General features: G+C 41.4%; 1 protein-coding gene and 1 pseudogene across 6 annotated transcripts in view; both read left to right on the top strand.

Moving 5' to 3' along the window:
- MACF1 (microtubule actin crosslinking factor 1) overlaps nt 1-27935 on the top strand; it is a 248778-nt gene that overhangs the window by 182328 nt on the left and 38515 nt on the right. For 3 of the 6 annotated variants that reach the window (XM_027109006.1, XM_027109005.1, XM_027109008.1), the window contains exons 28-40: nt 331-524; nt 1755-1917; nt 2730-2813; nt 5694-5801; nt 5987-6085; nt 7943-8095; nt 8402-8490; nt 11411-11546; nt 15063-20498; nt 21075-21224; nt 22532-22747; nt 22835-22987; nt 25935-26168. In XM_027109006.1, the coding sequence (XP_026964807.1) occupies nt 331-524; nt 1755-1917; nt 2730-2813; nt 5694-5801; nt 5987-6085; nt 7943-8095; nt 8402-8490; nt 11411-11546; nt 15063-20498; nt 21075-21224; nt 22532-22747; nt 22835-22987; nt 25935-26168 (7215 nt within the window). The remainder of the gene's footprint in view (nt 1-330; nt 525-1754; nt 1918-2729; nt 2814-5693; nt 5802-5986; nt 6086-7942; nt 8096-8401; nt 8491-11410; nt 11547-15062; nt 20499-21074; nt 21225-22531; nt 22748-22834; nt 22988-25934; nt 26169-27935) is intronic. The other 3 variants (XM_027109007.1, XM_027109010.1, XM_027109011.1) reach the window with 2 other exon arrangements.
- On the top strand, nt 10598-10962 carry LOC113622359 (cytochrome c oxidase subunit 7C, mitochondrial pseudogene; annotated as a pseudogene).

Below are 27935 nucleotides of genomic sequence, written 5' to 3'. Positions count from 1 at the left end.
GGTAGATAGAGGAGGGATTTTTATCTCTATTTACATATAGAATACCAAGATTCAGATTGGCTAAGTGACTTACCATGGTTTCATAGCTTATAAGCGGTAGAGCCAGGTTTCAGACACAAGTTCTTTGCACATTTTCTGTACTCTACTGACTGAGCAGTTTGCATGAGGACTGTGGAGGCATTTCTGGCACAAACAGTATAGAGTCTAGGTTCCGAACCACAGATGTAATATGGAGCTGGCTGTAGACAACGTCCTTGTTTTTTACCTTAGTCTGAGTCCTTTTTTAGCGTGGAATATATTTAACCTGTTGCTGTGCTTGTGTTTTTATAGCACTGGCTCAGTGATGCGAAGGACAAGAATTCAGTGTTTTCAGTCCTGGATGAGGAAATTGCGAACGCCAAGGTGGTGGCAGAGCAGCTGAGTCGTCTGACCCCAGAGCGAAACCTGGATTTGGAACGCTATCAGGAGAAGGGCTCCCAGCTGCAGGAGCGTTGGCACCGGGTCATTGCCCAGCTCGACACCCGGTAAGTGGCCACCCCACCCTTTTCTTCTCTTAGGGTTCAGGAGCCAGGTTTTAAACAAAAATAGAGTTATTTCTGTGTATGCTTGTTTAAAGGCAGGAATTGATAGGGAGGGGTAGAAATTAAGTGACAGTATACCTTCTAGACAACGTAAGTGCCAGGAGGTTGGGACCACCAACCCCAAAGCAGTCCTGAGGCTTGCTTTTGGGGCACAGTGTGATGGTCCTATTAGCAGTGCTTCTCCTGTGTCCCTGGTCTTAACCCATTTAAGCCATGATGACAGTGGTGTCTTAGAATATAGACTGGAAAGGTGACTTAATGATCTTTTCTCAAGGACAAAACCTGAGTTCTAGCTCTTGTTTTACTAGCTTTGAATTTTTTTTTTTTGGCCGTGCTGCACATCATGCGGGATCTTAGTTCCCCGACCAGGGATTGAACCTGTGCCCCCTTACAGTGGAAGCGCAGAGTCTCAACCACTGCCATGCCGGGGAAGTCCCTAGCTTTGAATCTTAATATGAGTTATTATTCGTAGTGGAGCTTTGTAGAATTTCTTGCTTCCTTTTCATTTGCTGATTTAGTGGTTTTTATCTGTTATTTGAAGTCCTGCTTTTGATGACTGATTTGAGTAGCAAAGATAGGAAACTACCTATCTGAGGCTAGGCTAGTTAGGAAAATATATAGGAAGTGGGGTTATAGAGACTCAGATAAGCTTGGACTGATTCTCTATAATTGAATTACTATCCCAAGGCTAGTTAGACTAACAGTAGTGGTATAGGAAGCTGTTACTGTAATTAACAGTTAATTACTACTATTTTTTACCCACTCCACCCCTACTTTTCTCCCCAAGAAACTACAGTGATTCATAAATCATAGCTGGAGTACTCTGACAGGTACTCTGTCTTCAGGAGACAAAAGTGTAGAGGCAGTACTACCTTATTGGCAACCTGGTAATCCTTGGCAACATAGGTGAAAAATTTGACAAGGATTATCATGGGATGCCAGGCCCCAAAGCCGATTCCAGGCCTAGCAGGGCACGACTGGCTTCTATTCACTTTTCACCCCATAGCGTAGTGGGTAAATGCATAGCTCCCACTCAGTGCTGCATTGCTCTTTCCTCAAAATAAAGATGTATCCTCTGTGGTTAAGCCCAACTGGGCTTGGAGGGAATTGCCTCATTTACTTAATTGTATTTATACCAAGATAACTGATAGCAGTTTCCCTTTGCTTCTGCAGCCAATCTGAGCTAGAAAGTATCCAGGAAGTTCTGGGAGATTACCGAGCCTGCCATGGAACTCTCATCAAATGGATTGAGGAAACCACTGCCCAGCAGGAAATGATGAAGCCAGGCCAGGCTGAGGACAGCAGAGTGCTATCCGAGCAGCTCAGCCAGCAGACGGTGGGTGTGGCCGTAGCCGAGTGGAAGTTGCACGGGGGAAGCTAGCTCATCATGAAGAAGATGATATGATAGCAATTAGCTTCCCTCCTATGTTAAGACATTCTGAGCTCCTTCTGAAAAGGGTTTAAGCAGGATGGGCTCTAGGTACTGGTTTTGCATTTAGGCCAGGTAACCTGTAAGGCCCCTTCCAGTCCTGAGTTTCTGTGAGTATATATTGAAAGCACTAGATGGGCAGAGTAGAATTATCTTGCTTTATTTCGTTTCTTGATATTACATTTTGTTTTGCTAGGATTAGAATATAGGGGAATGAAAACCCAGGGAAAGCTATGAGTGGAAGAAAATTATTTCATTCAAAGCAGTTTTTATTTGTTGGTATTTTGGTTTTTTGGGGGTTTTTTTTTGGCTCCCTCACTCATTACGAGAACTTGAGCAAATTACTTAGTCTCTTAGTATTCTACTTTCCTTAACAATAAAACAGACATAGTCCATTATTTGTTCAACTGCCCTCCTGAGGTTTTTGTAGTTAGGATTAGATGAAATGATACATGTAAAATACTTAGAACGATGGTTTTCAAAGTGTGGACAACCAGAGTAGCAGCATCAGCATCACTTGGGAACGTGTTAGACATGCGAGTTCTCACACCCGAACCCAAATCTATCGAATCAGAAACTCTGGAGGTGGAACCCAGCAATCTATGCTTTATCCAGTGTTCTAGGTGATTCTGACGCAGCTAAGTTTTGAACATGGTAAATGCTCAGCTGTTTCAGTGATGATAATGACAATGATAAGGTTGTGATATTTTGGTTCCCAGGAGCTGTTTGCAGAAATCGAGAGAAATCAGACAAAACTGGACCAGTGTCAAAAATTTTCCCAGCAATACTCCACTATTGTAAAGGTAATGCTACCATATCCCAGAAGGAACGTAAATCGTCTCCAGCTTAGGAAGATCTGCATGTCACTATAGGTTTTGGTTTTGGACAAGTAAGCAGAGCTCTTCTGCTCCATCCTTAGGTTAATGCAGATGTGTGCTTCTCATGGCCACATATTTGGGGATGCTCAGAGAGGTACCAGACATCAGCTGAGATTTGAGGAGTCTCCATTTGGATGACCCACAGGCCTCTTAAACTTACCATGTGAAAAACAGAACGTTTGGGTTTTCTTCTCAAATATGCTTCTCACTATCTTGCATATCTCGGGAAATAGTGTCACCATTTTCCTAGTTGCTGAGGCAAAAAAAACCCCAAGAGTCATCCTTAACTCTTCTCTTTACCTTAAACTTTATGTTTAACAACAGTCTGGGAACAAGTTGCTTCATCTTCCAGTATGTCCCGGATCTGACTACCTGTCACTGCCCCTCCCTCCCCCATTTTCCTGGTTCACATCTAAGTGAAGAATCTTCCATAGTCTGCTCCAGTACTTTGCGCTGCTCTCTTGCTTCTGCTCCTGCCCTCACAAGCTATTTTCCCACACAGTAGCCAGACTCACTTTTTAGGAACATACCACACATCACAGAACCTCAGGCACCATCGATTATAAGCCACATTATTTTATGCACTACCAAAAAGGGAGAAATTCCACCAATTATGCACATGTCAAGTAAGACATATTGCAAATTTTCGAGATACTAAAATGTAAGGGAAATGTGTACCTTACCATAGCTGAAACATGTATAGATTAGATCCTGTCACTCTTCTGCTCAGAACTGTCTCATGGCTTCATATCATACTTGTACTAAAATTTTAAATCCTTTTGTGGTTTATGAGGCTATGCAAGATCTGGCTCCCCACTTCCTATTTCTCTGATAAGGTCTTTTAAAAAAAATGACCTGAGATTCTCATATATTTATTTGTTTAACATGTGCCTTCCCACGAGAAGGTAAGTTCAAGGGGAGCAAGGTTTTTTCTGACAAGCACATAGTCGGTGCTCAACGAATAGTTTTTTAAATGAATACATTTCTTCAGTTAATAACAGGAGACTTGGTGTCACAAAGAATTGAGTTCACATCCTAGCTTCACCATTTTCTAGGCTTAAGACTTTGAGCAAACACTTAGCCCCTCTGAGTTTCTGTTGCTATATCTACAAAATGTGAACAGTAACTACCTCACTTGTGATTGCAAAGTGTTTGCAAAGATTAAATGGGATAATTTATACATAGGACAATGCCTCAAACTTAAAATACATTCAGTAAATGGTAGCACGTGTTTTTATTAATATTTTATTGTTACTATTTTTTTTTAATAGACTGCTTATGGAACTCATTCAGTATTTTCCTCCTGCCTAGAATTTTCAAAGTCGACAATAGAAAGCAAGACATCTAGGCAAAAGAAACTGCATAATCAAAGGCATGGAGGAATAAAATCCAATGATTATATGAGGAAATAGCAAATTCTAGCAATTCTGGTATAGCTAGAAGGTGTACTTTACATGAGAAACAGTGATTGTGGAAAATGAGAGGGGAGATTGGGGCCAACCTTTGAAAGGCCTTGTTCAGTTCCTTTGTCTTTACCATCTGTTCTTTTTTTTTTTTTTTTTTTTAATAAGAAAGAGCTTAACGGGTTCTCAAAACTGACAGGTTATGGCCTGGGCAGCCTGAGCAAGAAGAGTGGCATCAGATAAAGCTGAACATGTAGACTGAGGGCTGGCTGGGGCTCACAGACATTTGGATTTTATTCCAAGAACATAGAGGAGTCAGCCAAGAAGTAAAATAGTAAGAAGTTAAGATAAATAATCTGAATAACATTTTATTTTTTTATGTTTTGGATTTCTTTTTTTTTTGAATTTCATTTTATTATTATTTTTAAACAGCAGGTTCTTATTAGCTATCCGTTTTATACAAATTAGTGTATATATGTCAATCCCAGTCTGTTCTTGCTCCTCAAAACATGGTCTGTGAACCAAGAGCATCGACATCACCTGATAACTAGTCAGAAATGCAGAATCTTCAGCCTGCTGAATCAGGATCTGCATTTTAACAGGATCCCCAGGTGAATGTTGATATTTGAGAAGATCTTCTCTAGGTCACTGAGAACTTTCAAACAGAGGAACGAAGTGGTCACCTTTTTGACTTAGAAAAGTTATGCTACTAGCAGGACAGAAAATAAATTGGAGGTGAGACTCTAAGCAGGAGAGTAAGAGGCTATTGCACTGTCATGTGAGCTATGAAGAGGGCCTGGACCAAGGCAGCACTCTCAGGATTGCAGAGGAAGTGACAAGATAGCATGGTGACATGAGAAGAGTGTTGGTTTAGGGACGGAAGACAGATTCCAGTCCTGACTGTGTTGCTCACCCACTGAGTTAATTAGGGGAGCTCACTTCCTGTCTCCTGGCCTCAGTTGCCCCGTGTGTGAGATGAAAGGATGGGGTCAGCACACAACAAACTGCAAATTCAGGAGCAGCCTACTGTGGCCCACAGGCTAAATCCAGCCTGCACACCTATTTTATATGGCCCATGAGAAATGCCTATAAAAAATCAGAAGAATAATACCTCACGACATATGAAAATTATATGAACTTCAGCTTTCAGTGTCTCTAAGTCATGTTTTATCATAATACAGCCATGCTCTTTCATTTACTTACTTTCTATGGCTGCTTCCACTTGCAGTGGCAGAGGTGAGTAGCCACGACTGAGATAGTACAACTTTCAGGAAAAGTTTGCTAACCTCTATTCTAAAGGATCGTCAAAATGCCTTTCACCATTGAAATGCTGTGATGCTACTGCATGACAGTGTGAGCTCTAAGCCCTGTGTAAACGTAGTTCAATGTCTTCTTCCCCCAGGACTATGAATTGCAACTGATGACATACAAGGCCTTTGTGGAATCACAGCAGAAATCCCCGGGCAAGCGCCGTCGCATGCCTTCCTCTTCAGATGCCATCACGCAAGAGGTGAAAGGGTGGGGCAAGGACGTGTGCCGCTGTCTTCCCTCAAGGAAAGATTCGCTCATCGAGGCCTTACAGTTTGATTACTGTCGAGCGTGTGACTTCATGAAAACTTCCTCTTATTGTCAACTATTTAAATTGACTTTTCTGGCAGATAACTTATCTAAATTGTTTTTTTTTTGGAACCGTAGTTCATGGACTTAAGGACTCGCTACACAGCATTGGTGACCTTAACAACTCAGCACGTGAAATACATCAGTGATGCACTCCGGCGGCTGGAGGAGGAGGAGGTGAGGGCAACTGGGTCCTAAATCATCTTGAAAGTAGAATGAAAAATCTTGAACCTCATCTGTCAAGATTTAAAATGCACACACAGCCAGCCGATGTCCATTGTTCACAGTAGTCATGTTCTATGAAGGCACTGTACACACTGCACCAGCAAATTCTTTTTTTTTTTAACGTCTTTATTGGAGTATAATTGATTTACAGTGTTGTGTTAGTTTCTGCTTTATAACAAAGTGAATCAGCTATACATATATCCCCGTATCCCCTCCCTCTTGCGTCTCCCTCCCACCCTCCCTATCCCACCCCTCTAGGTGGTCACAAAGCACCGAGCTGATCTCCCTTGTACCAGCAAATTCTGAATTCATGCATCCAGGGGAACACAGGGTTAGGTTACTGCCAGCTTCTGGTCGCATCACAACATTTTTGTCAATGGATAATGCACAACCTGGTTTTATGTGTGTTTTTGTTTAAAAACACATTTTAAAATATATCTTATTGATTCACTAACATTGAACTCATGGCCGAGAGCAATATAACTCACACCTGAACAAAGCTTATTAAGCGCATTTTCTCCATAAGGCACATCACAGCCTTCTAGTGAATAATGAGGACAGACTGTCTTGTGTCAGACACTCCCACTTGCAAGTATCTTTATTACAGAAACATTATAAGCATGAAGAAAGGGATATGAACAGAGATCCTTAATAAAGCATAATTTGTTAAAGAGGAATAGTGGAAATATCCAAATTCCATATGATGGAATGCTGTGAAGCTGTTAAAAATAATGAAATAGATTTAAATGAACCAACAGAGAAAGATATTTATAATATATTTTTTGAGGAAAAAAGCAAGTTGAAATACTATGTATAATTATAATTTCAGTAATAACAAAACTGTGTGTACCACAAAGGGACAATATGGGCATACAAACAAGTTTAGAAATATATATACCAAATTCCTGAGGAAATGAGATTAAAGGAACATATATTATGAATTTCAGATTGTTTGAATTTGTTGCAATGAGTATTCAGTCTTTTTGTAATTATGAAGATCTTCTATGTCTTTGCAAAATAAGTTTGCACATATTCAATAACACTTATAAAAGAAATGCTGTTGGAAACATTAACCCATACCAACTTTTGTCCATGTAAATTAGCAAAAGAATTCCTTCTGTCAGTACCTACCTCATTTAATCTCTGTAGATGTCCATCTTTTCATCTGTAAATCTAAGAATTATGAACATATGTAAGATGCTATATGTGAAGGGCTTTTTAATTAATTTATTTTATTTATTTTTGGCTGTGTTGGGTCTTTGTTGCTGTGTGTGGGCTTTCTCTAGTTGCAGTGAGCGGGGGCTGCTCTTCATTGTGGTGTGCGGACTTCTCATTGCGGTGGCCTCTTTTGTTGCAGAGCACGGGCTCTAGGCGCACAGGCTTCAGTAACTGTGGCTCGCGGGCTCAGTAGTTGTGGCTCACGGGCTTAGTTGCTCCACGGCATGTGGAATCTTCCCAGACCAGGGCTCGAACCCACATCCCCTGCATTGGCATGCGGATTCTTAACCACTGCGCCACCAGGGAAGCCCATGAAGGGCTCTTTAAAATCAGTAAATAATTATTGACTGCCCATCACATATTAAAACAGCATGCTTTTTTAGAAAAGTGCTAACCTAGATATAATGTATTTAGCTATTAGTATCACCCAGGCGCTGGTGAGCAATGCTGTAGGCTGGGTAAATTATATTTAACTTGGGATTATTTTAGCTATGATTTAGGTAACATTCATGTCTTTGTTTTAGGAACTCTGAATCAGGCCGGTGTAGTAAGACATTGACCAAGATACTGATTTTCTATTTCCTCTTCTAGAAAGTGGTAGAAGAAGAAAAACAGGAACATGTGGAGAAGGTTAAAGAACTTTTGGGCTGGGTGTCTACCCTAGCAAAGAATACACAAAGCAAAGCTACCTCATCCCAGACCAAAGAATCAACAGACATTGAAAAAGCTATTTTAGAACAGCAGGTGAGTAGAAGGTCCATCTGTCACTTCCTGGGTAGCATAATATTTGATTACTCATTAAGAGGAATAATATGTCACATATGGGCCGCCAGGAACGATTATGATCTCAATAAGTGTTAACTTCCAGGACTTAAAGAAACTTAAGACGTCATCTTATTTGTACTTCTGCTTTCTAGATCACTGTATATAGTGGTAATAATCATCTTACCTAAGCTAATTTTTTCCCTAGGATTTTATTTTAAGTTATTCTAAATGATTTTTGGTTCTTTAATATCTTGGGTTCTGAAACTTTTTTCTTCTACTGCATAGGTTCTGGCAGAGGAGCTAACAACCAAGAGGGAACAAGTCTCTGAGGCCATTAAAACTTCACAGATCTTCTTGGCCAAGCATGGTCATAAGTGAGTATTAAATGAGAGATTACAGCACATCTGGGGGAACTGGATCTACCTGACTAAAACTTCAGGTCATGATCAGGATTTGGGCTGGAGACTTCAGGGTGGCAAGAGCTAGATTAGGAAGAGCCTTGTAGTTCATCCTGAGGAGTAGCATTCTACCTGCTGGCTATGGGGAAAGATTTTAAACATGATTGGACTTCGTTGATAAAGGTTTCTAGAACAGTTTTTTAGAGAATGGATAGACATGGGACAAGAGTAGAGGCCTGAGAGACCAGTTAAGAGGCTGTTCTGATAATATAGGCAAGAAACGATGAGAGATGGAGAGGGGACAAAGATTCAAAAGATAGTATATGGATAATGAACTTACAGGGTTTGGTGACCAATGAAAATTATCAGATATAACTCCCAGGTTTCTGGCTTAGGCCACTGGGTATTTGGTGATGCTGCTAACCAAGACAGAGAATACAGGAGAAAGTATGGGTTGAGGAAGAAGGAGGCAGCTATAGTTTCAGACATTATGAATGTGAAGAACCCACCGGACATCAGAGGGTAAACTTCCGTATGTATTTGGAAGTACCTGATACTTTATTTATGCCTTATGTAGTTCCACTAAAGGTGTCCAGTGGGCAGCTTTATGTGTAAATTTAGAATTAATGAGAGACGTTTGAAGTGACAGAGATTTGAGTCGTCAGCATAGAAGAAACCATGACTGGATTAGCTTACAAGGGTTCAAGGGCTTCTCGGCCTATAAAGGAAGCCTTAGAGAAGTAAGAGGAAATTATGAGTGATACCTTAGAACCCAAGAGAGAACAGGGCTCCAAAAAGAAGGAAGTGGTCAAAAGTCAAGAAAAGTTAAAACTGAGACATAGCTATTAAATTTGGCGAGTTGGAAGCTTTTGGTGACTCTGGTGAAAAGCTGGGGGATGATGTCTGATTTAGAGTAATGGGGAGCACATGAGGCGTGGAAGGTAGTGATAATGAAATTAGACTACTCTTCCAAGGAGCTTGGCCATGGGAAAGGAGAGAAATAATACAGCAAGTACTTAGAGCAGAATTTATGTTCAAGAAAAGGTTTTGTTTTATTAAAAGATCGGGGAGACTTAACTGTGTTTATGGACTGAGTCTCAAGGACCGAAAGGGAGAGAGAAATTGAAGTCATAGGAGAGGGGTTGCAAAGGATTTAGGAGAGGATAAAATTTATCCATGGGTAGAAAATACAACCTTAAACAGGAGTTGAGACACCTTTTCCTCTGAGGTCTGAGGAAAAGGAGATTAGGAAAGGTATGGATACAGATAAATATGTCAGAAGTGAAGTCAGAAAGTGAGAGAATTAGTGCCCAGTGGTCTGTATTTTCTCTTTGAAATAGGGAGAGAGGTTGTTTGCTGCAAGTTAGAGTGGGAGCCTCCAAGAGGATTGTCAGGAAGCATGGAAGTCCAGTAGAGGTTAGAAACCAGGAAGACCTCTTCTGTTGACACGTGGTTTTGGAATCCCCCCACTAGATAGACTTAGGCTGCATGTGGGAACAGAGAAGTCCAGGGGTTTGGTTGATCTGGGACTGGAGTCTTGTTAGTGAGGAGAGAGTGCAAAGATAATAGGGACTAATTGAGATGGTGGCCTGTGGGTCTGGACTCCAAAGAGAAGAAACTGAAGAAAATGGAGAGAACTGATGGATTAAGAGAGGTGGAGGAGTCAAGGAAGGTTTGGGGAATCCCAGTAAGCTGATGGACGCTTGTAAGATGAATCACAGGATTCAGTCTCAGAAACACCATGTAGAATGAGAAAAGGAATTCAAGATAGTGATAACTTCTGGGGAGAGAGGGATAGGAACAGGGTTGGTGACAGATACACATGGGACTTTAATTCTGTCAGTAATGTCTTATGTCTAAGAAAAGGATCTGAAGAAAATTTGGTAAAATACTACAATAAAATTTGGTAAGGTTGGATAGTTGGGTAATGAGTAAGTGAGAGTATATTTTATTCTTCTCTTTTGTCTCTTTAAGAGATTTTGTTTTTAAAAGAGAAGAGCTGTAGGAGTAAAGAAGGAAAACTAGCCAGGTAGGATTATAATCAGAAGTTACAATCCGATAGTAGATTTTTGAAGTTTAAAATTTCAGAAGTGGACGGTCCTTGCACACAGGGGAACAAGGTCTTGAGGAAAGGAGTGCTTGGTGTGCTGCCGCCATTTCTTCCGCCTTCGGTTTCTGCGCCTTTCGCAGGGCGTCTGACAGCGCTGTGTTGGGACTAAGCATCCAGAGGTTCACCACCTCTGCGATCTCATAGGAGCCACAGTGAGGAGGGTCCAGGGAAGAATTTACCATTTTCAGTGGAAAACAAATGGCGGTTACTAGCTATGATGACTTGGTACTTTGGGTTTGACTTGCTGCACCTTTCTATATAGTAAGACACCAACTGCTTAAAAAATAATCCGTGAGACAGATACGAAGAGGAGCATTTTAAGATGTGCAGTCTCTTTGGGAAAAGGATCAAACTCTTGAACTCAGCATCCTAGATACGTTTGTAAATAAATTCCTGGCATAAATCCTTAAAAAAGTAAAATAAAATTTCAGAAGTGGAATAATTTTAGATGATGGTAGCCTCCAAGTTTGCCATGTGTGGGTGGGGCTGAAGTGGTGTGGCGCCCATTTGGATTGAGAAGGTCGCAGGACTACAAGCACCGGGTGTTAGATAATTGGTGACGTGAGCATTGACATAACCAAGAATCATGACTTGGTTTGAGATGGACAGGAAAGCTGTGAGCTGGATGCCAAAGTGTTCAATGAGTATGGAAGAGTGACCGGATGATCCATCATGAACAGTGATGAAGGAGAATACTATCCAAGGTGGCAAAGTCAGTTTGAAGCAATAGAGAAGAGTTTGGGGAAAGGTTTTTCTCTGAAAGAGCTTTCATGCTTCATCTTCCAGGCTCTCAGAAAAAGAGAAGGAACAGATATCTGAGCAATTGAATGCCCTGAATAAGGCTTACCATGACCTTTGTGATGGTTCAGCAAACCAGCTTCAGCAGCTTCAGAGCCAGCTGGCCCAGCAGACAGAACAAAAGGTACTTTCAGTTTTCACTCCAAATGTTGGAAGGGTACCTTTTGAACGGTATGCAGGCAGCTTTGCTGATTGGGAGTCATGATCACTAGCTTTCCATGATGAGTGTGACTTAATTTTTAACCTCACTGTAGCAGCCATGTGTCTCGTGTTTCTTTACTGGGGTTCCACGATGTGTTGGTCAGTCAAAAATCACTAGAAGGTGCTTACGGCTAACCCGTTAGACCTGGTTCACTGTTGTGTGATCTTCCATTCTGTGGCAGACCACAGTCAAGGAGAACCTAAATGCTATATTATATCTGATCAGAAGGCAATAAGGTTACTCTGTGGCATTGTCACTCAAAAGTTGATAGCCAAGAGTTCTGAATATTGGGAAGTAAAGGCTGTGAACCTCTTCCCCCCATACTTTTTTCCCTGTCTACTACATAAATGAGAAATGTTAATTTCCAAAAGAAACTGGTGGATTAGCTGCACTGACTGAGACACTGGTTCCCCTTACCCATTGTCGCCCCATCATGTGACATCTTTACCAGTTCCCTCTCATGTTCATTTCCTGGACCATATGGAAGTTGTTAAGTTCCTGCTGGTTGTCCTCAGTTCTTCCTGGATACGTGTGTGTATATGTAAACTTACCATATTATATACATGTGTCTCTGGGATATATATGTGTGTTTGCCTGCTTGTTTCCTATGTTGTGAAGCAATGGCCGAATTCCTTGGGGCAGCCGGAAGTGAAGCTCCTGTGGCAATCGGATTTGGTCTAGATGTTGCTCAAAATGATATTCATACAAAACATGCTTTCACTCTGGTCATGAAATTTGTGCAACGGGAGCTAGAGTTTTAAAGACCACAATGTAGAACCAGCTGTGATTTATTTGAGAGCAGATTTCCAAAAAGAACGTGCTGGTTTAACATGCTCTGTGTGAGGTAGCCCACTTCTAATGGCTCATCGCTTCACCATATATGGGAGTACGTAAAGAGTTTTAACAATTGCTTGCTGAGAACATTCAGTTCTCATTTTGAAAGGTTAAAAAAGGGGAGAAGGAGAGAAAGAAAGTCAAGCTGCTGAGCACCACTACATTGAGCATGATGTGTCCCCTGTTACCGTTTGTGTGTTTCATGTGAAGTATTGTTCTGATTAACTGACATCCTTGCTTACAAGTTTCACTAACCCTTTGGAGTTTAAGCACAAATGCACAAAGGGAAAAGAGGACGACCTGTTTGGGGTTCTTTTTTGCAAAAAAACAAACAGTCGCATGCTGGACGCTAACACCAAGCTTACACTGTGTGTGCGATACGGCTGAGCTGCTCCGTAAGGCTCTCTCTCTTATCTGCCCAAGGCACACCCTGCAACCCTGGTAAGTAGAAGCCTTTTATGTTTTCTTTCCTCTTCTCCCTCTGTCTTTTTCTGCTTGTTTAGGTCAGAATGCCCATGTTTGGTGGGGCTGAAATGAATTTCTCCGGAGTATTTCCCGAACAGTGATTCCTGCCTCTCCTCCAATTACGAGGGTGTTAGAAAGAACAGTCTTTTCTCTTTGGCTAGACTCCAGGCTTTTTTTCAATACCAGCATTTCTGAGACTCTGTGAACTCACAGAAGAAATTAGAGGTTTCCCCAAAGAATCTTTTCCTTTGTCATATTGTCTGGTTCTGCATAGTCTTTACGTGGATTTTGTAAAAGGAATTTTTCATATATTTCAGAGAGTCACATGCCAGTGGGATTTTTCCTTCAATCTATAAAGACTAGCTAACTTGTAGGTTCACATAGCATACGTTTACCCTATACACGTTAAACTCTACATTCTGGGTCAGAAAACAGAGGGAGGATGAAGAATAACACATAATATTTTAAATAGTGTGGAGAATTCTCAGTTATTCCATTATTTGAACAAATACAGTGAGATGAAGATGCGACCCAGATCTGCTTCCTCATTTGCTGTCTGTTCTGCATCTCCGATAGTGTGCAACTAATCAAGCTTGAAATCCTCAGGGCATGTTTTTAAAATCTGGGGGAAATAGGTTAATGATTTTAAGGATTTCCTTACTATTTATCAGCTTATTTGTTTATTCATCACATGTTTCTTTAACTGCTGGTACGAGTCCTGGACATCCACTAGGCAAAGTACCTGCTCTTATGGAGCTTACGTCTCCCTGAGACAGAAATGAAATGCATTATATAGGAGGCAAGGAAGTGATTGGCAGTTAACGTCAATAAGATCCTCCATGAATAAGTTGAGTTAAATAAGGATCAAAAAGTAACACTGACTAAAGAGGGATAGATAAAAGCATGTATAGAAGACGAAGGTAATGCACACTAACAAGAAGAAGTGGAAAGTTGGAGATTAATAAAAGTGATGAAGTGTTCTAAGTGGTAGAACGCTGGAAAGATTTAATTTCTGAATAACATCATATTGCGATGAAAGGCTTCAAAATAGGAATTCTTCAGAAGCTGTTTTCAGGCTTTTTTGTGAGGGTAATTTTGACAGTGTGTTAAGGCTTGCCTTATTCTCTGTCGTTAGTACCTAACTCCTGTGTAAGATGCAGCTCTACTGTGCTTATCCTTCCTGCTCTTCCGGATCTGACTGGGGAGGCAGTATAATAGCTTGAGATTTAGAGTAAGATCTTGGTTTGATTCTGGAACTCATTCATTTTGTGACCTTGGACAAGTTACCTAATCTCTCTGTACCTCAGTTTCTTATCTGCAAACTAAAAATTAATTGCTTTCATAGGATTGTTGTGGGGGTGTCAGTGCTTAATAAATATATTAAGTGTCCAACAAGTAGTAGCTGTCATCATGATGATTGTACTACCCATTCTAGCCTGGACTAGAAGAAAAGTTATTAGTGGTTCCAGAGTCAAGAGTCCCTAGTCTGCTCCTTCCTTGACTTGCTACTTCCAATTCCTAGAGCTAATTTAACTCAGAGCCATTGCCATGGGACACGCTAGCACTGGCCACCAAGAGTATGACCGCTCCAGTTGCTAAACAGCTGCCTGAGTAATATACACAGGGCCATTTACTGAGCTGCACAGCTGTTGCTGGGCTGCTTAAGTCTCTCTTCGAATCCTGTGGACCCATCGCGCTGAACTCATCGGCAGGGAGGTCCTACTTCAAGAGTCTTCTGCGTGGATTGCAACACTGAGAAGTTGTTGTATGGGGTTGAATTCTCACTTTGGGGGAGCTGGTATGTGTCTGTAGGAGCCTTTGTGGTGATTTAGTCTTATAAATAGCTGTCCCCTCACTTTCACTGCTTGCTACTTTGTAGAGCTTGTCACTCAGATATGCTTAATGCTACCATCCCTTGAGTAATCTGTGAACTTCTGGCCATGTTAAACATTCTGTAGTTTAGAAAAATTCTTTTTTAGCATTAACACTGCCAGGCTTCAGAATATTTCCTACAGGTTGGGGCTCATCCAGGCTGGGTTTTTCTTGTGGTCAGAATTTGATATACTGTAGTTCTTTGAATGATTCTTTTCAACAATTGTGCTTCTCTGATTCAGTGTTCTTTTTCATTTTCTCTTGTAGGGCTGCAGAGCAGTTGCTGGGGTGATTGACCTAGGCACAGTGGAGATATTTCCCATCTTCAGAGCCATGCAAAAGGGCCTCATTGACCAAGACACAGGCCTTGTGCTCCTGGAATCCCAGGTTATCATGTCTGGCCTCATTGCCCCTGAGACCAGTGAAAAGCTGTCTTTGGAGGAGGGCCTAGCCAGAAACCTCATTAATCCCCAGATGTACCAGCAGCTCCAGGAACTAGAGGATGCCCTGTCCTTAATCAGCAGGCTTACTGAGAACAAAGGCCCTCTTTCTGTGGTGGAAGCAATTGAAAAGAAAATAATCAATGAGAAAGTTGGACTGAAAATCTTAGAAGCTCACCTGGCAACTGGAGGTTTCAGTCTCCCCCCTGATGAGAACTGTATTAACCTAGAGGAGGCTTTTCACCAAGGCCTCATTTCTGCCTGGCTTTACTCAGTGTTAGAGTCTCACCTGAGATCATCCAAGAACTTGATAGACCCAAACACAGCTGAGAAAATCGGTTTACTGGATCTGATGAGGAGATGTATTGTCTACCAGGAATCAGGGTTGAAATTGCTGCCTGTCAAGCAATTGGCAGGGGGAATGGTGACCTTGAAATCAGGCCGGAAGGTTAGCATTTTCCGTGCAGTTCAGGAAGGGCTAATAGATAGGCAGGTCACTGTCCGGGTGCTGGAAGCTCAGCTTTTTGCTGGAGGCATAGTAGATCCAAGAACAGGACACAGACTTACAGTGGGAGAGGCTGTGAGACATAATTTGATTGACCAAGATATGGCCTGTGCTCTTCTCATAAGGCAGCTTCAGACAGGAGGCATCATAGACACTGTCACTGGGCGTAGGCTGACAGTAGATGAAGCAGTGAGCAATGATCTAATAGCTGCTAAGATTGCACTTGTGATTCTGGAGTCCCTTTGGTCATTCATGGGGTTGCTATGGCCCGAGTCCGGAGAGATTCTGCCAATTACAGATGCCCTGGAACAAGGTATTGTGTCTACTGAACTAGCCCATAAAATCCTTAGTGGCCGACAGCATATTAAAGCCCTATTTCTACCAGCAACCACAGAGATTTGGTCCTGGAAAAAAGCAGTAGAAAATGGTATGTTAGACAAAGATCTTGCCAATAACTTGAAGTCAATTTGTATCCCTGATGTGATGCCCCACATGCAATTGGCAGACTCTTTAGAACGAAGCAAATTGAACACGAATCCTGGAGCGGCAGGTGTGCTGTGTAGCAAGGGCCAAACTGAGGGCATCGCAAGCCATAACGAGAAGCTGCTGTTTCATCTGATGACTCACAGCTATATTAATGTGCGGGATGGACAGAGGCTGCTCCTGTTGGACAATGAGCTGATAGAGGCACTAACAGCAAGAGGTGATCAAGCAGGTCCTCCAGAAGTGTTTGGAAGTGGGCACCAGAGACTAGATGCTCCTGAGAAATTACAAGAATCGGTGAATGTGAAAATCACAGAAACTTTCTGTGATGGGCTGACTGTGAGGCCACATGAGTTCCAGTTTTCTTCTCAGAACAAAGAAGATCCCGATCAGGCAAATTGCACTGAAGCAAAAGGCAAAAAGACCATTGTAGAAACAGAAGAGAACACCAAAAGGGACCTGTTTGTAGGGCAACAAAAAGTGGGAAATCCAAATATTGATACTTTGAAGGTCATAGATAAAGTCAAGTCAGAGTTTAAAAGGCAGTTGTTAGATACCAAAAAGGAAGACCAAATAGAAGTGTCTACCAGAGAAAATGTCAACAAAGGATTTCTCCTTATGGTACCTCCTGAGGAAGCAGAAGATGTGACTTTGGTGGAGGACAAAGATCCTTTTCCTGTTGAATCACCAAAGGAAGAATGGCAGACTCTCAGAAAGACTTCCTTTATGTGTCAGAAAGAACAAGCAGACACACTGGAAACTGAATATACTCTAGGTGAAACTGGAAGACCTCTCATAAAACCCCAAAGCAGAAAGTCACAATTTCAAGTAGAGAAAGCTCTAGTTTTAGAATCGGAACTAAAGTCTGAAAAGGATAAGAATATTCATCTGGGCAGAAAGAAAGCATTAAATAAGACTTGTTTGGGTAGGGATGACCATAAACAAAGTCCAGAAGGACACAGCATGGCAGGTGGTGGTATGATGTTGTTAGAAAAGACAGACAAGGAAGCTAATGGCAGTGAAACTTCCCTGTCATGCAGTCATCCTTCAGAGTTGCTTGAAGAAGCTACCTTAAATATATTATCTACACAATTACTAGAGGGCGGTATCTTTCATGAACAGACAGGTCAAAAACTCTTACTAAATGAAGCAATAGCCCGAGGCCTTGTGCCTAGTCACACTGCTGTGAAACTTTTGGGAAAGCTGAACATGTTTCGGGGCTTCTTTGACTCTCAGACCTGCGAGTCTTTGAAAACTGAAGAAGTCATTGATGAAGGTCTAATGGATGAGAAATTGTTACACAATGTCCTCATGGCAGACAAAGCTATAAGTGGTGTCTTAGACCCTCGTACCCACACACTCTGCTCTGTGAAGGAAGCAGTTGCCATTGGACTTCTTGACACACAAACAGCCACCAGAATTTTAGAGGGGCAGGTGGTGACTGGTGGAATTGTTGACCTGAAACGAGGCAAAAAGGTTTCAGTAACTTTGGCCTCAAATCTTGGCTTGGTGGACAGTGCTGACCAGACAGAGCTTATAAATCTGGAGAAAGCTTCTAAAGGCAGAGATGCTGAAAAAGCAGTTAGAGAGAGATTAATTAGCTTACAATTGGAAACAACTGGAATTATGGACCCTGACAGCAAAGCCCCTTTAACAGTTGTGCAGTCCATTGACAGAGGGCTTTTGGAGAGGGATGAGGCCATGCAGTTGTTGACAAAGCAGGTGGTAGATGGAGGTATCATTCACCATATATCTGGGATGAGACTTTCTGTTGATAGTGCCTTTAAACATGGCATTATTGATGAAGATTTAGCCGAGCAACTCAAAAAAGTTGAGAGCTTAAGCCTCCATCAGTTCTCTCATCCTGAAACAAAGGAAACTATTTCCCTCTCTGAAGCCATAAAATTAGATCTTGTTACCCCGGACTTGAAGAGAGAAATCCAAGAAATTCAGGCCTTGACTGGAAGCTTTATAGATCTCATTTCTGGCCAGAGATTGACCTTGGCAGAAGCTGAAAAAGAAGGACTCTTAACTAATAAAGAAATGTTGTCTTCAGGAATGATGAATGGGATTATAGATCCTGAGAATTACAGAATTGTTCCCTATGCAGAATTAGTAAAAAAGTGTAAGATTGATATTGAATCTGGACAGAGGTATCTAGAAGTAATCCCCTTCTCAGACATTAAAGATGGAGCAAGTGACAAAGTACTTACATTGTCTCAAGCAGTTCAGCTTGGAAAAGTAGATTTTGCAGCTACACTGAAGGTTCTGGAAGCTCAGGCAAATGCTGGAGGAATTATAGACACTGCCACGGGGAAAAGATTGACATTGGCATCAGCTTTGGAACAGAAATTAGTGGATGAAAGCATGGTCCGAATTATTGCATCCCGTCAGGTTTTAGATGGAGGAATTATTGACATATTTAATGATCAGAGAGTAACTTTAAAGGAAGCTATTGAGAAAAGACTTATTAGCCCTGAACTGGCAACTATAATCCAAGTAGATACCTTCGAGTCCTGTGATCACCAGGCTCAGAGTGAAAAGCAAGATGGAAGTGAAGTATGTGAACTAAAGAAAGAATTTCTAAGAAAGGAAATGTTAATTGCTTGCAGTCAGACTGCTGAAATGAGTTGTGGTAAAGGAGAAAGTGAGAAATTATTTCAAATTGAAAACCAGTCTGCACAGAAAAAGGTTAAAGTGAGAGTTTCTAATGGGGAGCAGGCAAAAAAGAGCAGGGAAATTTCATTAAAGGAATTGGAATGCAAGGGTCAGGTTAGGAGATCTTCTCGAGGTGCTAAAGAATCTTTCAGTGTCATAATTTCTAGTGATGGTAAAGGTAAATCATTGGGCCAAAGTTCAGTGACACACCCTCACTCAGAAATTTGTGATTTGAACCCCAAAGAGGTGGCTTATAATACCATGGAAAAAAATACAAATGAAGAGCAAGAAAAAACAATGGCACAGACAGAAATTATTTCTCAAATGAAACAGTTTATATCAGGTCTAGATTCTAAAGAAATAAGGGAAAACCAAGGAGAAATTATTTCAGAAGTACAAGAATCAAATTGTGAAACTCCGGGCAAATTGCCTAGTCAGCAGGTTATGCAGAAACCAGTGAAAACCAGGGAGAAAGGTAAGAGAGGAAAGAGGGAGATGACTGTAGAAGAAAGTGTCAAAACACGCAAACCAGCAGTTCTTCCAGAAGAAAAGCTGAATCAGGAAACTGCCATTAGAGATGACCATGACTCTAATACAGAGAGTCAACCTGTGGAAATAACTATAAGTGAAAAAGGGAAAGAAACTGATGGGGAGCTGGGATTTTCTGTTGTTGGTGAAGCTGAAGATTCTTCTTCCCAAATGATACCCAAAGGAATTTCTGTAAGAAATCAAGATGCTTTAACATTCTTCAACTCTAATCAGGTCAGTGAAGGCGATGTGAAAAATTTAAGCCTCTGCTTGACTTTAAAACCAGAAGAAAATTTATCTCAAGAAGTTACTGTTGGGACCCAGAGTGAAATACTCTCTTCTTTGACCCCACAACCTGAAGGATTGTGCTACCAGGAACCAGTTGGAGAAGCCCAAGTTGCAAACACATCCCCAATTTTCACAACAGAGAAGTCTTTCCGAGGAACCACCAGACAGGAGACCAGTTATCGTCAAGATTCTTGTGTTACTTTTAAGATTAGGGAAACCAAAGATCTGACTTTCTCATCTAACGAAAGTAAAGAAAAATCATACCAAGAAGTACCTTTTGACTCAACAAGCACTGTTAAATTGGAAGAAATTAGAGTAGGCTCCAAAGATGTCAGTTATTTGGAATTCGCAGACAGAAAGGACCTTCGTCCTCAGGACAACAAAAGTGATGGTGAACGTTGCGGAATTCTTGAATCTAAAATAGTAACAACTCAGGAAATAACAGGGGAGAAATTTCTAAAACTGTCAGTCCCTATAGTTACAGGTGCAGAAGCAGGGTCCTTTGAAGGCATAGTGACTCAGGGAGTTCCCAGAGTTTCAGTGTCTCTTCTCCCAGAGAAACTGTCCAAAGATGTATCTCGAAAAGAGAGTACAGGACAAGAGGATGCCACCATTAGTCCTATTCCAGAAACCCGTGAAGAAGAGATGGTACCCCTAATATCATACCCCACAATGAAGATGGATGAGAAAACACCACAGGAGAAACTCAGAAAGAGCTCAGAGCCTGGCAGTGAACAAACCCCCTTCATGACTGCACCGGGGGGAACGAGTGTGAACCCGGAGCCCTTCAGGGCTACCAAAGTAAGTTACCCAATGGTGTGTTTGTGTGTGTGTGTGTGTGTGTGTGTGTGTGTGTGTGTGTGTGTGTGTATCTGTTATAGCTAATTTCATGCTAAGACTCTTGACAAGATACTGAGTTTTCATGTGTATAATTGTATACATACATACACTTCAGGGCACTAGATGATTCTCTAAGATATAACTTAGTTCATCATCATCTGTAACATAGTTGTTGGAAAATTAGGCAGTGGCTCTGAATGTCTTTCTGAAATTTGCAAGGGTTCTAAGTTAGACACTAACATTGAAGCTAATTTAAAATACTGAGGCTATGGTACCTGAAGTCAGAATAGGTTTTGAAAGTTTTGCTAAAATGATGCTTATAGATTGATAATTTAGAGCTTCTGCTCCCTGAGGAAATATAATAAAATCACTTTTTTGTCTATTGATTTGAGACAATTTAGACAAAATAACATATTTTATTTCATTCCACCCAATGTGTAGTAAAAATTTCTATTCTATTCTAAGACCCTGCCTGCTTAAAAAGCAGACTTAAAGGAGTATATCAGATTTGAGTGAGTTTTCTTTTTGGCTCCACAGAATGTATTTAACCGGCAGCTCTGCCTAGAACATGATGAGAAGTTGGTATCCTATCTGTCTCTATTACGAGACATTGAAATGAGGACCAAACAAATTCAACCTCTAGAGCTAAATCTGGCAGAGCTACAGGATCTGCTGTGTCAGGCCAAGGTAGGTTCCCAGAGACTTCCTCCAGGCCCATCGGCGTGGAGAAAATAAAGACTATTCAGGAAGAAAAACGTGTTCAAAAACACTACCATTTAATGGACAAAAAATAGATTGGAAAAGTGTAACTAGAGATCTATGAAGAACACCAGGGAGTACTAGTCTCACAAAAGCCAAAGCAGAAGAGACTCAAGGGAGGAGTAGTCGGCAGTGTTAAATGCAGTAGGGAGACTGAGTACAGTGAGGACTAAAAGGGGGTTTAGTGCCTGAGAGTTGCTGGGGACCTTGATAAGAACAGTTACAGTGGAGTCATGGGATATAAACTAGGTTGCATTGAGAATAAACGGGAGGTTGGAAGGTGTGGACAATTAATGTATGTCATTCTTTGCAGAAGCTTGATAGTGCAGGCAAGGGAAGAGAGGTAGAACACTAGCTAGAGGAGATGGACTAAAAGAGGAACGTTTTGAGTGAATTTTTAGGCTGAGTAGAAAGAACCAATAGAAAAGGAGAATTTGAAGTTAGAGGAGAGAGGAAGTGCTGACTGGTGGAATGAGGTCCCTGAGGACATGGAAAGACATAGACTTAGACAGCCTTGAGTGGGAGGAGGAATAGCTCTTTGAAATTGGAGGCTGAGAGTTGTCACAGGATTGGAGTCACGATGAGGACAGAGATTGTAGAGGTTTACCAGTTCTCTCAGTATCTAGAGTATGGCCTTGGGCAGGGGGGCTGAAGGGGAAATGAGGATGATGCCCAGAACAACTACCAAGCTCTTCCACAGCTGGTTTCTGGCTTCTCTACTGAGGAGTAGCTGAGTGGGAAAGCTGGCTTGGGATATTTTTATATGCATTGGTTCTGTTCCCTTGGGCTTTGGAGTGGAAGACTTGTCCTTTGATTGACTTATATTGCATAACATTATTTAAAGCATAATGACACATATACAAAATAACATATACTTCTGCTCTGTTCTTGGAGAGGCAGCAAGTTGTAGTGCGAGGAGCATTGCACTGAGTCAGAAAACCTGAATCCAAGTCTTGGCTCTCTTGCTTACCAGGTGGGCGACCTCAGGGGAAAACAAATTCACATTTTTAAGCACTGAGGCATCTCTACTGTAAACCCAGGATAATAATATCTACTCTGCCTACTTCAAGAATTACTGTGAGCACCAAATAAACTAGTGAATGTCTATAAAAACATTTTATAAACCCTAAAGCCTGGGTAGGCTTGAGGAGACAGAAAAATGTGTTCACAGCTGATTCCTAGACAGCAAGATTTCTAGTCTTGATTTTGGAGGTAACTCCACTGTATGCCTTCAGGTGGTAGACAGGGAGCTAAAGGATCTGTCCACGGTGGTGAGTCAGGAACTGGAATGTGTGAATCAGATTATCATCAGCCAGCCTCAGGAAGTCCCAGCTCAACTGTTGAAGGCTCTAGAAAAAGATGCCAAGAATCTTCAAAAGTCCCTCAGCTCTGTGAGTGACACCTGGGGTTCCAGACTACTCCACCTCCAGAATGCTGCAGAAGTAAAAAAGGTAGCTTCTTGTTTTTATTCACAAAGGCTCACAAACTCTCGGTAGGCTTGGAGAATTTTATTATCTAATTTGCCATTTATTTCTTAGACTAGAGTTTTAAATCAGTATGAACAGCTAGAAGGCAAACTTCAAGATCTAAGAGCCTGGGTTGGCAATACCCATCTTATTCTGAACAACAAGGAGCATGTCGATGAAACAGATGCCATCAACAGCCTGAGTCACCATCTCCAACAGTGTGAGGTAAGCACTCCACCAGTTCTCGAGCATGTTTCATTTGTCCTTTTGAGTTGTATCAATTTTATTTCTCTGCTAGGCAAACTGGTGTCTGTACTTGCCTTTCTGAGAAAGTCTGACTTTCCATTTGAGAAATAAAGTCAGCTACGTTTAGTTTTTAGTTTTTTTGCGGTACGTGGGCCTCTCACTGTTGTGGCCTCTCCCGTTGCGGAGCACAGGCTCTGGACACGCAGGCTCAGCGGCCATGGCTCATGGGCCCAACTGCTCCGCGGCATGTGGGATCTTCCCGGACCGGGGCATGAACCCGTGTCCCCTGCATCGGCAGGCGGACCCTCAACCACTGCGCCACCAGGGAAGCCCCCATGACTCTTTTTGAATTATGGTTTTCTCAGGGTATATGCCCCGTAGTGGGATTGCTGGGTCATATGGTAGTTCTATTTTTAGTTTTTTAAGAACCTCCATACTGTTCTACATAGTGGCTGTATCAATTTACATTCCCACCAACAGTGCAAGAGGGTTCACTTTTCTCCATACCTTCTCCAGCGTTTATTGTTTGTAGAATTTTTGATGATGGCCATTCTGACCGGTGTGAGGTGATACCTCATTGTAGTTTTGATTTCCATTTCTCTAATGATTAGTGATGTGAGTATCCTTTCATGTGTTTGGTTGTTTTTTGATATTGAGCTGCAGGAGCTGTATATTTTGGAGATTAATCCTTTGTCAGTTGCTTCGTTTGCAAATATTTTCTCCCATTCTGAGGGTTGTCTTTTCATCTTGTTTGTGGTTTCTTTTGCTGTGCAAAAGCTTTTAAGTTTCATTAGGTCCCATGTGTTTATTTTTGTTTTTATTTCCATTTCTCTAGGAAGGTGGGTCAAAAAGGATCTTGCTGTGATTTATGTCATAGAGTGTTCTGCCTATGTTTTCCTCTCACACGCCAGCTTTGATCAGTGATCTAGAGCATGGGTTTGCAAACTTTTTCTATACAGGGTTAGATAGTAAATATTTTAGGCCTTGCAGGTGACCTGTTTCTGTGGCAGCCATTCAGCTCTACTGTTGAAACATGAAAGCAGCCATAGACAGTACATAAACAAATGGTTGTGGACATGTTACAATAAAACTTTATTTACGGGCTTCCTTGGTAGCGCAGTGGTTGAGAATCTGCCTGCCAATGCAGGGGACATGGGTTGGAGCCCTGGTCTGGGAAGATCCCACATGCCGCGGAGCATCTGGGCCCGTGAGCCACAACTACTGAGCCTGCGCGTCTGGAGCCTGTGCTCCACAACAAGAGAGGCCGCGATAGTGAGAGGCCCGGCACCGCGATGAAGAGTGGCCCCCGCTCACCGCAACTAGAGAAAGCCCTCGCACAGAAACGAAGACCCAACACAGCCAAAAATAAATTAAAAAAAGTGAAATTGGAAAATATGAACTTATTTTATTTAAAAAAAACCTTTATTTACAAAAACAGGTGGCAGGCAGGTTTGGCTCGGGGACTGCAGATTACCGACCTCTGATCTCGAGAGATGGTTTTCTTTTTGTCAAACTCCCAAGTTATGTGATTCTTTTTATAAGTCAGTGAGAGAAAGTTAAAGATTCTGAGATACATATGAGCTGAGGATTCTCCCCCCCCATCCCCACTTCCAACATTGTTGTTTCTTTTGGTTATACTTAAAGTAATATCAGGTGATACTCACGTTGGTTTATCCATGCTCTGCTATAGATCTTCCTCTCCTAAAACTCTTTCTAAAGTCAGAGCAGAACTAGAGATGTTCCCTCCTATTCCATCCCCTTCATTTTCCCCAGTCTTAGGAGATACAGACCTAAATGTTGTCTGTGGTCAGGCTTCCTTGTATGCAAGCTCGTCCCTCTTTATCTTGCAAGAGTTGGCCTGCCTTCTTCTTTCATAGCCTTTTATCCAAATATACCATTGGAGGAATGAGTAGCAGACTTTATCTGTTCACGGGCAGAGTACTAAAAGAAGCAAGGGTGAGAACAATTTCTAAGATACAGTATGAGATATGAAAACAGAGCATCTCATGCATTGGGATCCTTGCCTAGTTATACAAATTCTGTTATAGAAAGAGAGCCACAGCCTAAGCCTCATTTTCCTTAGTGACAGTTTCCCAAATCCATGTGTTCACACATGAAGGAAGTATAGTCTTGTGATAAATATCTAGAAGCCCTCCTCCCAGCCTGCTCTTCAAGATTGCTGACTACGCTCAATTTCAAAGTGATAGATGTGTAGATATCTTACTTGTTTTTATGTTTTTTATTGCATCCAGTATAACATAGTTGATGATCACTAAATGTTTGTGGGAAAATTGCATGCTTTTTAATGTCTAAAAACAGATAAATTCTAGTGTTTAGGCAGTTTTCTACTGCTTTAAAGAAGCAATGTAACTATTATATAAGAAAGTCTGACTGTAATCCTTTACAGTTTTAAAATGTGTAAGCAACATTATTTACTCTAAAAGTCAAATTTCAGTGAACCAAAAATAAATTGAATATTTTCTCACTTCTGGCCTACCAGGTACTCAGGGCTAGACAAATACAAATAGGTATTTGAATCTAAGAAAATACAATTAGACAGATATATCTCAGACCAAAAATTCATGTTATACTTTCCAAAACTTAAAAAAATACATTTTTTCACAGACACCTGGGATTAGCTGTACTGTAATTCTGTTACTATAAATAATTGAAAGCTTAGTGCATTTAGAAATCAAGGGCTAGCAGAGGAAACCTAACTGTAGTATGTGAGGGGTTTGGAGAGGCCAGAAGTGAGAGAGACTTCGGTTTGGCCCTAGAAATTATCAGTGTCAGTTATAAAAATGCAAGAAATTAACCTCTGTTTGATCATGTTGATTCTTTGATTAGAACCAACAGCTTCTGCTTCTACAGAGAATAAGAAGTTTCTTTTCTTTTTTCTTTTTCTTCCTTTCCCCACTTACCTTAGGATTTGAAACAGCCCATGGCTGAGAGGAAATCTCAGCTGGATGCACTTGCCTTTGATATTCAGTTCTTTATCTCCGAGCACGCCCAGGACTTGCCTCCTCAGCAGAACCGACAGATGCTAAGGCTTCTGAATGAACTGCAGAGGTCCTTCCAGGACCATGTGGATCGGACCACAGCCCAGGTGGATGCCTTGCAAGGCCGTCTTCAACAGATGGAGCAGGCAGCCCGGCTTAAGGTCAGGCTGAACCAGAAGCTGGGCTCAGTTGGTCTCTGGGATGTCCTCTATCTTTGGGTTTTCTGGCCAGAGTCCGTTTGTCATGATTCCAGGAGCCTGCGTTTACCAGTTTTGATTGGTTCAGGCCAGTTTGGTTCTAGTCCAGGAGGCAGCTCTTCTGGCCGTTTTTCTTGCCGTGTTTTTGGTTTTATGTGTGTGTGTATGAGAGAGAATACGTGTGTTTACATGTGTATGCATGTGCAAGCGTTTTCTTTTTAGTGAGACTCTACTGTCACTGTGTCTCACAGTCTCTGACTTTCAAATGAAAATTTTATCCCTAGCCCTTATTTCTCCTACTCTCTCCGTCAGCATTCTTTTGAGGACTGTTAGGAACATTTAGGTACTCTGAGCTCTTGAGAAGAATGGTCCTGAAATCAGTTTTATTCTGGGGCTTTTCAAATGATTAACAGTAAGATTCCTTGACCACCTTCAAACAGCTGACAAAAAGATTTTTATCAGAATCATATTAATTTTTTAGCACATTTGAAATTATTATTTTCTAGCACCGTTCTTTACACTGTTGTGCCCAGTTCTTATTCAGTTATTGGAAAACTGTGTGTAGAAACACTCTTGATACATTTTGGGGGGTGGGGAGAAACAACTAATCATCTCACCACCTTCTATCACAAGCCTCTTCTTGCAGGACTCAACATAATTGCATTAATGGTAACATCATAACCTTATAATACCAAGAATGATGCTTATGCCATTTCTGCTGTTTGAATAATAAGTTGGAATTCAGCAAGATGATACTAGAATTGTCCTTGTCATCAGCAAAACTGTCTCAGGGTCTCTTTTATTAAATATTGTGCAAAGTAGAATTGAGCTTTTGAGTCAGGCTTAAAGGATATTAAAGGCTTAAAGTCAAGTCTATATGTCCCTTATTACTGCTTAGTTGTTTCAACTGTATTGAATATGAAGTAAAATACTAATGAAATAGGTTACCTTCCATATCTGGAAATTTGCAGTGTCCTCACTTGGGAATTTATATAGCCTGGTGTAGCTTATGGATAATTAACGAAATAGCATTGGTCTGGGCCACCTTAAGACACAGCCCACATCCAGGATAGGCTCCTGAGCTGCAGAAGGTGATACAGTTGCATGTGAACATTCTCTCTAAGTGTGTAATTAATTCCACAATGTTTATTAACCTTGTTATTGTCAGAAATGCTCTGCTTCTCTCTATATTTGCCCTGAATGCATGTGTATGTCTGTGTGTTAACTTGTTTGCTTTGCTTTTTCAGATTCAGTCTGCACCCATCCTAACCCATGAAGATCCTGTTTTACAGCTGAAGAACTCTTAGGAGTTCTCTTCCAGAGCCCTTCTATTTGTCCTAAAGAGGGGGAGAGAGGGCCAATTTGGGCACCTGTTTGTAAGTGCAGGTGACTAAAACACCATCAGAAGGTAGAAACTGGTGGAAAACGGTTCTAGAAGGATGGTCAGGAGAACACATCATGCTCAATTGCTCAATCAGGTGCTTCAGTGTCATGCGACTGAGAGGTCTGGAGAAAGGATCAGGCACAGAAGCGTACTCCCTCCTCCCCTTGGGCTGGCTTTTCTCTTGGGTAATGGTATAGACACCTGAAGGACTGAGCCCGTTGCTATTCTGGGGCAGTTCCCTTCTCAAAATAGCCAAGCCCTTCATGCCTGGCACGTAATCATTCCATTTAATGGGTGTCTGCATTTGTGAGATATTTGATCTATATAAAATCAGCTCAATTACTAAG

The sequence above is a fragment of the Aethalodelphis obliquidens genome, unplaced genomic scaffold (genome assembly GCF_003676395.1).
Source record: "Aethalodelphis obliquidens isolate GAN/ISIS:26980383/991018 unplaced genomic scaffold, ASM367639v1 scaffold9, whole genome shotgun sequence".
NCBI lineage: Eukaryota > Metazoa > Chordata > Mammalia > Artiodactyla > Delphinidae > Aethalodelphis > Aethalodelphis obliquidens.
Note: the sequence above shows the minus strand (reverse complement) of the source record. Positions and strands in the feature narration are given on the sequence as shown.